This window comes from Anolis carolinensis, chromosome 4 (assembly GCF_035594765.1).
Source record: "Anolis carolinensis isolate JA03-04 chromosome 4, rAnoCar3.1.pri, whole genome shotgun sequence".
Taxonomy (NCBI): domain Eukaryota; kingdom Metazoa; phylum Chordata; class Lepidosauria; order Squamata; family Dactyloidae; genus Anolis; species Anolis carolinensis.
In genome coordinates, this window is record NC_085844.1 from 151,139,693 (window position 1) to 151,153,390 (window position 13,698).

The 13,698-nt window shown below is 40.6% G+C and overlaps 1 protein-coding gene across 3 annotated transcripts in view; it reads left to right on the plus strand.

Moving 5' to 3' along the window:
- gfi1 (growth factor independent 1 transcriptional repressor) overlaps positions 1-13,419 on the plus strand; it is a 45,806-nt gene extending 32,387 nt beyond the window's left edge. For all 3 annotated transcript variants that reach the window (XM_062977992.1, XM_062977993.1, XM_062977991.1), the window contains 4 exons: positions 6,078-6,481; positions 8,329-8,466; positions 10,007-10,172; positions 12,727-13,419. In XM_062977992.1, the coding sequence (XP_062834062.1) occupies positions 6,078-6,481; positions 8,329-8,466; positions 10,007-10,172; positions 12,727-12,905 (887 nt within the window). In that variant the 3' untranslated portion in view covers positions 12,906-13,419. The remainder of the gene's footprint in view (positions 1-6,077; positions 6,482-8,328; positions 8,467-10,006; positions 10,173-12,726) is intronic.
- The last annotated feature ends 279 nt before the right edge of the window (positions 13,420-13,698 follow it).

Consider the following 13,698-nt stretch of genomic DNA (forward strand, 5'->3'; position numbering starts at 1 on the left):
TAGGTGGTTTTACCAGTTCCTTTCTCTGAAACATAGCGGATGCCACCTGGTATTTCTTGGCAGCCTCCAAGAACCATACTATAAAAATGTAAGAAATCTCTGTGGCAGAAAGAAGGAGGAAACCAGCTGGCTAAAATCATGTGTGTGTGTGTAAAATTTCCAATGTCATCTTCCTTCCCCAAACTCTTTAAATAATGGCCATACTGCCCAGAAAACTCACAGTGATTCCAGCCATGAAAGCCTTCTGCAACACCTTTACATAATAATAGTTCAACAGGCTAATGCATTCTGTCTCCCTTTCTACCTCCTTAAATATAATGGGTCTTACTGCTAATTATGCAGAGTAAGAGGTACAATAGGTATTGGTATTCCATGTGTGCCAACCATATAGGTTTGTGAAGGCATTTGCACCATCAGGATGTTTTTGCTCATTGTTTGCGGACCATGTCAATAAAATACATACCATTTTTTTCATTCAGTTGTATTTGTTCTGTTAGCCTTGCAATAAAAAGCAAATAGTACAGAGCAGAAAATGATCACTACTATGTCAGTGGCTTGTGATTCTCAGAACATTGGGCAGCAACAACATAGATGACTAATAGCTAAAACATGTGTCATTGAAGGCTTTCATGGCCAGAATCACTGGGTTGCTGTGAGTTTTCCAGGCTGTATGACCATGTTCCAGAAGCATTCTCTCCTGACGTTTTGCCCACATCTATGGCAGGCATCCTCAAAGGTTGTGAGGTCTGCGGGAAATTAGGCAAGTGTGGTTTATATATCTGTGGAATGTCCAGGGTGGGAAAAAGAAGTCTTGTCTGTTGAAGTTGGCCATTTTGGTTCTGTGTACCAAGTGTGGTCCAGATCCGTTGCTGGCTGGGTTCAGTGCTCTTTGGATGTGGGTGAACTATAACTCCCAGAATCAAGGCCCATTCCCACAAACCCCTGCAGTATGTTCAGTTGGTCATGAGGCTTCTCTGTACAAGTCCATTGTCAGTGGGGATCACTGTTTCTCTGGATGCAGGTGAACTATAACTCCCCTTTTTCCAAACTTGTCCAATATGTTTTGTTGGTTATGTGGGGCTCCGTGTGCCAAGTTTGGTCCTTGTCCATCATCGGTGGGGTTCGGAGTGCTCATTCATTGCAGGTGAAGTATAAATCCCAGTATCTACAACTCCCAAATGTCCAGGCCAATTGCCCTCCAAACCTACCAGTATTTAAATCTTGGGCATATCAAATATGCATGGCAAGTTTGATCCAGAGCCATCATTGTTTGGGTTCATAGTGTGTTCTGAGTGTAGGTGAACTATAACTCCTCTACATTCCCCAGTAGGAGTCACAGTGCTCTGACTTGATGCAGGGTGAACTACAACTTCCACCATGTAGAGTCAATTCCCCAAACTCCTCCAGTAAATCTAGCTGTGCTGTGTTTGTTATGCAGACAGATTTGAAAGGGAAGGGCAGTAGGTGGGGTCATGCAAATTCCACACCAATGGAGAACCCTGAGATGGCTGCCTGTGGTGGAGGAAAATCCACAATCTAGGATGAAATGGTCCCCAAATGAAAGCATTCCTTGGGGGGTGGGCCGTAGTGTTTGGGGAGAACATTGGCAAGGTTTGGGCTACATGTTCATGGCGCTTGCTGTAACCGCAATGTCAGTGGAAGGGAGTGACTTGGTGGCTCCTCAGCACTGGGAACTAGAGCCTGTTTGTGGAGGCCAGAGGCTGTCTGTGTGAGCAGACACCTGTGCCACATACACACATACGGGTTTTCACTTTTATTATGGACTAGCTGTGCCCGGCCACGCGTTGCTGTGGCAAAGTGGTGGTGGTATTGGTTAAAAATTGTTGTGTAATTTTTATTTGACATTTGTATTTTTTTATTAATTTTATTGTAAGTTATCTTTTTATTTATTATATTTTATTATTTTCTTGTAATATTTTTTAGTTATTTTCTGTTATTATAGTATTTTATTGTATTAATTTTTTAGTGTTTTTAATTATTTTTAGTGTTTTTTATTATTTTTATTGGGTTGCTAGGAGACCAAGTTGGAGGAGCTTAGCCTTCTAACTGGCAGCAATTGGATAAAAGCAATTATGCCTCTCTCTCTAATTAGGACTTTATTTTTCTTTTCTTTTTGTTGTATCAACCTAGAGCCGTGGATGATGGGTTGTGTTGTCAAATTTCGAGGTTGGGGGGCCTGTAGTTTTGTTGTTTTGTGGGTCGCCGTGATGCCATCACTCTTTTATATATATATAGATAATATGATATATAGATATAGATAGATAGATAGATATATAGATGAGAACCTATTAGTCTCCAAAAGTGGCTATAGATTCCAAGGGTGCTTCCAATGTTATGACTGTGTTATGCATTTTTAAAACACCTTGTGCTAAGATTAAGAATAGGAAACCTGTTTGTACTGTCAGAAGAAAGCATTGCAAAATTGCAGAGCTTGAAAAATGTAACTTTTTTGGATTTTTGTTTATGGGGTCTTCTGGGAGTGTGTGTGTGTGTGTGTGTGTGTGTGTGTGTACTTTTCTAGATTTGAGCTGGATGGCAAGGTCTCCCTCAATCTCTCTTACTCATGGAAATGAGTTGGTTTGGGAGACAGGATCAATTTGTTTACAAATTCCCATATCGTGGAGAATGTTTGATATAAATAAAATAATGGAAAATTCATTATATATGACCTTAAAAAGATATAGTTCAATGTAACTTCAGGGTGACAGATTGGAGGATAGCATACTACTAAGGGATATGAAGAGGGAAGACGAGAAACATGGACCTTTGGGACTTTCCATATGCAAGCTTTCCAATGTATGTATATCTATTTCAAGTCATTTTTTGCTTGCCTTCATCCTATCCCAGGGTTAGACATCAACTCCCATCAGGTCTAGTCAGCACAACTAATAACTGGGGAGTGTGGGCATTGCAATCCACCTTTCATTGCCTACCATTGCTTCTGGATCGGCACTGCAGAGCTAAACCCTGGGCTGCCCTCCCCTCCCATATTTTAGGAGACATTACATAAGTATAAGCCCATCAGATAAAAGAAACATTTGAAAGGAATGGGGTTAGAAATAACTTTTTGTGTAGGCTTCTTTGTTGTTTGTATGTTCAGTTTTGGTCAGAAGTGGAAATCGCTGACAGGCGCTACACTGTGGTGAGAGTGGAGGATATTAGCATTGTCACACTGCCTTTTCTTTATCGAGCCTGGTTGACCAAGTTAGATGCTGCAAAGTGAAAAACACTTGCCCTGGGACCTTTCCGCACTACACAACTACAGTGTGATGTTCTGTTTTGACTGCCATGGCAACATCCAATGGCATTCTGTGGTTTCAAGTTTGCTCAGAGATACTCAAGCTCTGTGGCTGAGGATTTGCCAACATGTAGGACTTTTTGGCACAACATTAAAAAGCCTAAATGATATTTAATATTACTATTGTGAAGTAGGTTATTTGAATGAGACAGTTGCTCCATGAATTTACTCAGTATTCATGTAAATTATACAATTTAAAACAACATTAAAATATTTTAAAAAGGATTTTATTTTAGAAGAACATCCGAACAAGGTCCACGTAGAGGTAAATCCAACTTTATGGTAGCATTTGCTCCTACTTTTATGTCCTTGTTTGTTTCTGGAAGCTCAACATCCCATCCCTTGGGAGCTGTTGCCTTCATGTCACACAATTCTTTTGCATGTTAAAAATGGTCAAAATGGGGCTTTGTGGATCATTTGAGAAGGACTGATCAAATGTGGGCATGATAATCCTCTAGCATGAGATTACAAAGAGAAATCTGTGTAAGAGAAAGTGGTAAAAAAGTGGTGAACCTCTTCTCATGTTTCCATATAAAGTATTTATGATTGCAATGGGATTTTCTATCTGATTCAGAGGTTAAGTATCAGTCATTTTTTATATAGGATATGTATATTTGATCACATTTTCCTTTTTTTTTGTGTCGGGGCGACTTGAGAAACTGCAGGTTGCTTCTGGTGTGAGAGAATTGGCTGTTAGCAAGGACATTGCCCAGGGGATGCCTGGATGATTTACCATCCTGTGGGAGGCTTCTCTCATGTCTTGACATGGGAAGCTGGAGCTGACAGATGGGAGCTCACCCCACTCCCTAGATTCGAAATACCGACTTTTTAGTCAGCAGTCCTGCTGGCACAAGGGTTTAACCCACTGCACCACTGGGGACGGTTTTTGTATTATTGTTTTTATGCTGCAGTTTTTTTAAAGTTTCCTTGCTAAACATATAACAAACAGAAACTGAGAAAAAATGGAATCAAGAGGAAGGAGAACACAATTAACTATACTTGATAAATATTCTAATTTAAAAAAACAACAACATAGGAATTTTGTGGTCTATCATTACTCCACATTAATCCTATAGCTTTAACTCAAAGCATCTTGCAGTTCCTCTAAAATTTCACAGGTACAAACTGGGACATATGTGGCCAAACAATATAAGGCTGCAAATAAGATGGCAAACGTTACTATGGAGGAAGAATGTAGAAGCTAGGAAAGGCAGCAGCGCTTTGCATTTGCTTGAGCCTCCTGGGAAAAGCATGATTCCTTCCCTCCTTTGCTACCAGCTCCCTCTGGCTGAATTAATGTGAACTCTATTTGCAGCAACTGAAGTACAATGGTGAAGGATGTAAAAGGAGGCAAGAGAAAATGGGACATTTTAAAAGCAGCTGAAAATGTACAATGACATTAATTGGGAGCATCTCAGCCAAATCCAAAACACAACCTCAGAGGATGCTTGCCATGGATGTAGGCGAAACATCAGGAGAGAATGCTTTTGGCACATGGCCACATAGCCTGGAAAACTCAAGGCAACCCACAAATCCAAACAGTTTATCTGTATGATTCTTGGGCTCCAGGAATGAACACTAAGTCTCTAAGCGACTAACACTTCATTGTGTCAGTGGAAGGGGATACTTGGGAGTTTTCTTATTGGAACTGGAAGTGAACTTCTCTGAACTCAGTGGAACTTAATTTAGATTAGACATACAGTTGGTCCTCAATTTCCACTGATCCAGCATCCATAGATTCAACCATCTACAGCTTGAAAATATTTTTTAAAATTTACACACCCCTTGAGTTTGCTATTTTATATAACTTTTTAATAACCCTTTCCCCTGAAAGTTTTAAGACTCTAAAATGCCTGGTGCTTCTGAAAACAGTGACAACTTTGCAAATTCTCAGGGCCTTTCCATGCAGCCCTATATCCCAAAATATCAACGCAGAAAATTCCATAATATCTGCTTTGATCTGGCATATCTGAGTCCACACTGTATATATTCCAGTTTGAAGCAGATAATTGGGGATTTTATTCAGATGTGTGGAAGGGGCCTCAGATTATTACAAAGTGAGTTCAATGTTTTCAAGCAACAGAGTGTTAAATCACTTGTTCAGGAAGCAAGTTTTGAGATGAGGCTTGAAAAATGACAGAATGTCATGATTTGCCAGGCTTCTCAGAAGTAAGGAGAATTAAGGGGGATAATTCTTTAATTTGAAATACTTGAGAAGCAGATATCGCATAGTGGAAAGCAACTGTTTTTTTTAACATAACAATGAAATGAATATGTAGAGTTGTTTACATTGGATGATAATGAAATCTTGCAAAACATTGTAGATATTATGAAAGGAGTAGATTGCCATGATTCAGTTGTTTACATGTATGACAAGAAAGCTTGTTCGTTTTTGGCAGTTGTCTCCGGGGCATTTATTGCCCCAGCACAGTAATTCTGAAAGAATATTCTGTGTTTAACTCAAATAGCAAGCTAAACTTGCAAAATTTTGAGTCTTCCAGAAATGTTGGACTGAAACTTCAATCCAACAGACTTGGAGTACCTGCTGTCCAACATATCTGGAGACACACAAGAAAGAGTGGTTCTATGTTTCAAAATTGTGATGTGACATGTAGCACCTTGAGGACCACTCAGTCTGAAATTAAATGTCTCCAACTCTTTCAGCATGCTTTGTCAAAATGCAGACCAGGAGCTTTATATTACTCATGTTTACCGTGAATCCTGTTAATCAACCTAAGCTCAATTTGTGTCTTAACAGCTTCTGAGCGCTCCATCTGCCCATCCTTAGATGAAGCATCCCCCTTCTCGGTGTCCTTGAAACCCTACGCATGGAGTAGCCTGGGAAGCTCTGAGCTGAGGCATTTAGTACAAAACTACAGGCCTTGCCCAGCTCTGGAAAGGAGCACATCCCTCGGTCTCTTCTGTGAGCGGAGATCTGAGCCCAGTCTCTTTGGATCTGAACGAAGCTCAGCACTGGGACTCTATGGGGACTTTGGTTCCTCTGGACTCTTTGAGCGCCCAGCTGCAGCCCCTGGCATCTATGTAGAGGCCTCCTCTGGACTCCACCAGGAGAAGAATGGAAGTGGCATCAAACTGGAATCGGAGCTCCTTTGTCGTCCTCTATTGCTCGGTGGTTCCTACAAGTGTGTCAAGTGCAGCAAGGTACAAAGAGTGTTCTAGATGTCCTTCTGTATTCTTTGCATTTTGTACTCTGTCCATTTGAAACAGTTTCGGTTGGGGTAGTAATATCTGAGGAACAAAGCCAGATCGAAGGAGAGGCTGGTTAACAAAAAGGCTATTCTAAGATGTCTGGCTTGAAAGATCTAATTTGGGAAATGTGATACTTTAGATGGTTCTCCTTAATGGCTCACTTAAGCGCAGTGATTCTCAACCTGTGGGTCCCCAGGTGTTTTGGCCTACAACTCCCAGAAACCCCAGGAGTTTACCAGCTGTTAGAATTTCTGGGAGTTGAAGGCCAAAACATCTGGGGACCCACAGGTTGAGCGTATAAGAAAGGTTGGGTCAGACCAAAGGCCTATTATCTAGTGCAGCACCTTGCTTTGTTCAAATGACTTTTGGGGAGCCTACAAACAGAACACAAGGACCTCTTCACACACACTTCTTTTTGGTGGCGGTATTGGCGTTTTGTAAGCTTGGCCATGGAGCCCAACAACTCCCATCAAACCTAGTAAAACTGTAGCAGTACTGGAAAAAAGCCCTGTCACCACTGAAAATAAGCTGCTAGCAGACGACGGGAGGCTCCATTAGGAAAGATGGGTTGAGCCAGATTTTGGACGCTTCACCCTGTGTGATGACGTGGGGGAAACCACAATGGTTGCAGGGTGCAGGGCGACAGGTCCCCATGCCTTCTGGGCAGGCGCCACAAAATCGTCTGCAAGACTGGCCGATTCTGGTGGCGCGTGTGACAAAGTTGAAGGACAATAATTTTCACACATTATTTCATCCCCAAGGGGTGATACTAAGGGACATGCATCTGCTTACGAAATTGGCTGATTGCTTGAGAATATTGTAGTAATATGTTGTTAACCTTTTAAAGAGATAAACAAATAGTTTACATTTTTTCAAATGGAATAATTTCATATGTTCTTCAATTTTAGTCAGTTAAAAAGATATGTAACCACAGGAGGGTACACAGCATTAAGAACAGCTCGCAAGGATTAATATAAGAATACAATCATTATGCTAAGACAAGTAAAATACCTTCAAAGAACATCTAAAATGAGTATATCAATAGGAGACCCATTTTACTTTAGCATTTCAATTTCTAGTAGTTTCCTACAGCTAGGTCAGCTCTGACCCTACCATTAAGCACAATTAAGTAACGCCCTAGGAAGCAGATTTTGATTGTCATGACATGTCAGTAAATTATTAGTTATAGAGAAAGGACTGCCAAAACCATGTAACTCATGGTTTTCTAGGAATATTATTTATATAGGAAGATTGTCATAATCATGAAACCCATGATATTTCTAGGAATTTACTAGTTCCTCCAGGTGATTCTATGGTATACATCTTCTGGAAATTACCATAAAGCTGGGTTGAAGGATGCAACAGACTTCTAGAGATGATACCTCCCTAGGAATCTCAACATCCTCCAATGTGGTATGCTGAGATCTGAAGTGATGTAATAGAATGGTATTAATTTGTATCTGTGGTTTCACTTCAGCATTCTCCTGGTGAGAATATATCCTTCATGATCACATGGGTCTTATTGTATATTTCATTATTGCTGAAATTTTACTGTTTGGGATTGGAAGAGATGATTCTTGCATTTTCTACCTCATATTGACTTCATTGGGTGTGTATGTGTGCATTACAATTTGCTGCTCTACCTCAGTCAGCCAAATAGCTTGGGTTAATACCAACGTGGAACTAAACTAATAGAAAGCAAACTCTGTGCTCATCCTCTCCAAGATGTTGAGTTCAAAACCTGCTGCAATTTTCAATCCTGAATCTCCACATTGCTTTTTGTCACTGTCCTTTTCCAGGTCTTCTCCACCCCACATGGCCTGGAGGTGCACGTTCGCCGTTCACACAGTGGCACCAGGCCCTTCGCCTGTGAAATGTGTGGCAAGACCTTTGGCCATGCTGTTAGCTTGGAGCAGCATAAAGCAGTGCACTCACAGGTGAGAATGCTGAAGGAGCACAGCAAGGATTAGAATGGGATGGGCACACAAATTTAGGAATCCCTTGGATGGAGAACATGTGAAGATAATCATGTATACCTGGGGACTAAGCCTGGAGTCACTCCGCTTAGCCCAGCTGCACAACTAGCAGTCAGATTGGACTGTAGTTATCCAAAAGATCCAAACTAGCAACATTTCCTATGTTATAGTCCTTCCCCCACCTTCCATGATTCAGTGACAGAATTCCACATAGCCAGAATACGTTGTTACTGGAAAAATAGTTACATCAGTCTAGTTAAATGGAGGGAGTCCATGTGAACTAACTACTTCAATTAATACGTTGTTTCTTATCTCTGGCATGGAGGTCCTCAATGTCTTTTCCAACATGGTTCCAGATGTGATGGTCTAAAACTTCCAATTTATCTGGGATTAATGTGGCTTGCAGCCCAACATATATCTAGTGGTCTTAGGATGAGAGAAGGTTGCTTGCAATAATCTTTCCTTGAAAACCCACCATGTGGTTTTTGATGGCCTTTTTGAGGAAGAAGTCCCTAGCATTATGTTTTAGCTCTCAGCAAATTCTCTTTATAGTAGAATTGTAAACTCCATAAAAACTCAATGAGAAAGCCAGTCATTTCTCAGTAGCAAGTCAAATGATGACAGACCCCAAACACAATTTCTTTAAAACTTCCTTCTAATTGCAAAGGCTGTAAGTGGTATAACAGCTTATTTTTCCCCAGTTTATAAAGGTACTCTAAAAAGGATTTACTTGGCATAATTTCTTCTCAGGGAAATCCTATTGATTTCAGCTGTACATGTAAATTATAGCCAAAAGGGGGTTGCAATGTGAACATGTTACTTGGCTGTTAGGAATTGTGGGAATTGAAGTCCCAAACACCTGGAGAGCCAAAGTTTGCCCATGCCTGCTCTAGATGCTGTTAGACTGAAACACCTAGAGGTTTTTTTTTATTATCATTGAGTATGCTAGCTGGGACTGTTGGTTGTTACAGTACAATAGCATCTGGAGGGCAGCATGATTCCATTTCTAAGTGACAGAAATTTTCTCAGTGGGTGGCCAGAATCTTTCAGTCTAACTGGTTTCAGAACATTAAATAAACCCCTCTTTTGGATGTCATCATGGGCTATCACTCGTGGCCGAGTATGATTGCCTTCCAAGTGTAGAGTCTTGGCGGTGGGTCCATAGGCGACTGTATCTTTGACTTGCATGTTCTTTCGCAGTGAGGACATCTATGATTGGAGATTCCAGAGATGGTAATTAAAAATATATATTTTCCAAAGCTCATAGTTCATTCTTCTTCAGATTACTTAGTTTGTCACATGCTTTCAAATCTGTAGGGAATTTTAGCACGGTTGGAAAATATTTAACACGGTTGTGATTTGTATATGTTGTCTAAACAGTTGACTTTCCATTCACCTTTCTTACGTTGCAAACGTTTTGGTGAGGGAAAGGAGGCAATGAATCCTCCTTTGGGTATCCATGTGCCTTGTCCAGTGAACTAAAGCCGGTTTCTTTCTGTAGGAGCGTAGCTTTGACTGCAAGATCTGTGGCAAAAGCTTCAAGAGATCCTCTACCTTATCTACACACCTTCTCATCCACTCAGATACCCGGCCTTATCCATGTCAGTACTGTGGGAAGAGATTCCACCAAAAATCTGACATGAAGAAGCACACATTTATCCATACAGGTGAGTCCTGAATTCTTTATATCTCCTAATCATTGTAATGTTCCTTTCCTGCTTTTGGGGTTAAAAAGGTATCACTGTAACCTGATTAATGGCTTCTTCTGTTGGTACAAACTCCAAACAGAACATGACACATGCGTCATTGGTGAACATTGTAGGGGTGTTCAAGAGAGTGGGGTGAGAAACAAGGTTCATCATTTCAGCTTTCCTCAAATTAATGCTCTCCAGATGTTTTGAACTCCAGCTCTCACATTGTTCCTAGCTGAGGGTGATGGCACTTGAAATTTCAACATTTGTCAGAGAGACTTTTTTACACCCCTCACTCTCATTTTTAAAGACCACCAATGTTTCCACATTATCTTCTTTTCCTATAGCACAGGTTCTAGTTGTTGTGGTGTGTCTTCAAATTGTTTCCAACTTACGATGACCCTAAGGCAATTCTGTCACAGCATTTTCTTGGCAGGATTTGTTCAGAGGAGCAGTCCACCTCCTCCAAACAAATCTTGTCAGTAAAATTCTATTATACGTTTGCCTTAGGATCACCATAAGTCAGCAACAATTTGAAGGCACACACAACAAGACTTCCTCTGAATATTAGCGAGCCCTGGAAGCCGACAGTCACCAGTGGACTTCCAGGGCTGAGCAGGGATTTGAACCATGGCTTCCAGACTTGTAATCCAAACAATTCACCACTCATAAAAGATAGAACATAAGAAGGGTGTGAAAAAGGATATGGACTTAATTTGCTTTTTGAAAAATTACATGCAATATGGTACATACTTTCTATTCGTTTCTTGAAAGCTCATGTAGGGTTCCTAGATGTCACCAGTCTGGGCAATGATCAGTTTGACTCCCTTCTCAGCTTTGCATCATCTGGTGCTCCTGGCCCATTTGCAATGCTTAAGTGTGTGTTTACAAAAAGCATCTACTTAGTCACTGGAATCCGTACAGTGCACTCAGTACTACTTTAATACAGTGGTTCTCAATCTGTGGGTCCCCAAATATTTTGGCCTTCAACTCCCAGAAATCCTAACAGCTGGCAAACTGGATGGGATTTCTGGGAGTTGTAGGACAAAACACCTGGGTCACTCTCCTGTCTTTACTCATAAAAGCTGTTCTGTATGTGTCCAAAGTCTACTTCTGTAGCCCTAGTTTGCATTCGAGATCTATGACTTGGGGATGGTGGTAACGGTAACACACCTACTTATCCCATATTAGCAGTTTATAACAATGGCAGCTGCAATAGCATCTTCTTCTTGATTAAACACGAAGAGAGTTGGAAAACCTGGGCCCCAACTGTCAGCCTCTGTGTTTGCTCAGGAACGTTCTTGTTTGTTGAGCTTTTCTAATGAAATAGCTTTTAGTGATGCCAGACGAGGAACCATGGCATAAATCTTAATTGTGGTCTAGGCGGAAGTTAATAAAATGCAAATGTACAAGTTGAGTCAAACTTTTATGAGAAAAGCACTACTGCAGATGTTCTGATTTTTCCTTGGGGATACAGAGCTGTTCAGCATCCTCTTGTCTTGACTTCAGTGAGGATAAATGGCAAAGATATTCCAATTCGGTTAAATGATTGGTTCAAAGCTACAGTCCAGAGATGGAGATTGGGTGAGACCTCCAGATGCTATTGGGTTGCAACTCCCATCAGACCGAGCTACCATAGCCAGATTTGAGGGATTGTGGGAGCTGCAGTCCAGTAAAATGTAGAGAATCATGTGTTGCTCATATGTTATATAAGCCTTTCTAAACGACTGCTTTTGAAACAGTGTTATCTGGTACACATTGTACTGCAGGGAAATGCAGTTGTTGACAAAGCTAGCTCACAGTGTCCAATGCAGTGTCCAGTGTTCCAAGCAGAATCAAACTGTGGAAATGCAGTTGGGACACTTACCTGGATAACAATTTTCTTCCTGTCCTTCCTCATTGTGAACACTTTCATACATTATCCAATGCAACTTTAAGTGTGGAGACTAAATCTAGACATTCTTTAATGGGGTTGCTATAACAATATGCCATTATGAGTTGAGCACCCCTTATCTAGAAATCTGATATCCAAAATGCTCCAAAATCCAAAATTGTCCACATGGGTGGTTGAGATAGAGATACCTTTGCTTTCTGATAATTCAGTATAGATAAACTTTGTTTCATAGGCAAAAATATTTTCAAAATATTGTATACAAAATTATTTTTGGATTATATGTATGAAGTGTGTATAAAACATAAAATTTTTTAAAAATTCAAAATCAATTTGGGAAGTGCTAAGAAAACAAGGACATATTTTTGTAAGGATTTTGTTGAGGAAGACTTGTGCTAATAAGACTTTTATGAAATACAGAAAATAATGTTATTGGCTTAGGAGGCATCAAATCTACATCCCAGGATCATGTTAGTTGAGGATATCTCTTTATGATGTTGTCTTCTCTGGGCATCTATGCCCAGTTACCCCACATGGGATCCTCAGAGCTTATAGCGCACCTTCTCTTCTTCAATTCAGGCAAGTTCACCGGTGAAGTTATCTTGTGTAATGGGATTATCTTCTTATCCTTATTCTCAGGTGAGAAGCCTCACAAGTGTCAGGTGTGTGGCAAAGCTTTCAGTCAGAGCTCCAACCTCATCACTCACAGTCGGAAACACACTGGATTTAAGCCCTTTGGCTGTGATCTCTGTGGTAAAGGCTTCCAGAGAAAGGTGGATTTGCGGAGACATCGGGAGACACAACATGGCTTGAAGTGAGAGCTACATGGAATCGGGAAATCAACAGAAACACTATGTCAATACATTTTCCCTTTTTCCTGGTTGGTTGCCCTTTCCTTTCATCAACTCTCTGGATGTTTGACACACTTCCGGCCATACTTTCACTAAATGGGACATCACAGCATGTTGGCCAGGTTTTGATAGAACTTAACCCAATAAGTCTTGGGATGAAAGGAGAACGTCATGGTTGATGAAAGGCAGGATGAACCCTCTTCTCTTTTTCCCTCCCTTTAAAACATTGAGGGAAAATAATATACTCCCCACCAGCTTGAAATCCCAAAGACACTGTATGGATAAGGCTACCTGGTGCCTGCAAACCAGAAAGTCCTCTCTCCCTGTGGATTTGCCTTAACTAATTCCTTGCATACCTCATGGGGAGGGAGGAACAACAAAGACTGTACATTCTTTTATTTAGTTTTTCTGTGTGTTCTTATGTTCACTGATGAATATTTATTGGAAATATGTTTTAAATTAATAAAGTATAGAACATGTTCATGAGTAGTATTTATTTATACAGAAAGCATTACTCAAACTGGTAGTATAGTACTAAAATGGATTTATTTGGAAACCAGAGCCGCAAACCAATGGACTCATTCCCTCAAGGATATAGAGGTTACAACAAATAGTATTTTCTGCTATGGAAAGAATGGTAGGCTACCCCTGTTTGCACCAATTGGGTCATATGGAGGCACTAACATATTCGCCATTATTCTACATCGTCTACATTGTTCTGTATACTTACCTAATTAATCTCTTCTGGTTTGTCCCCCAC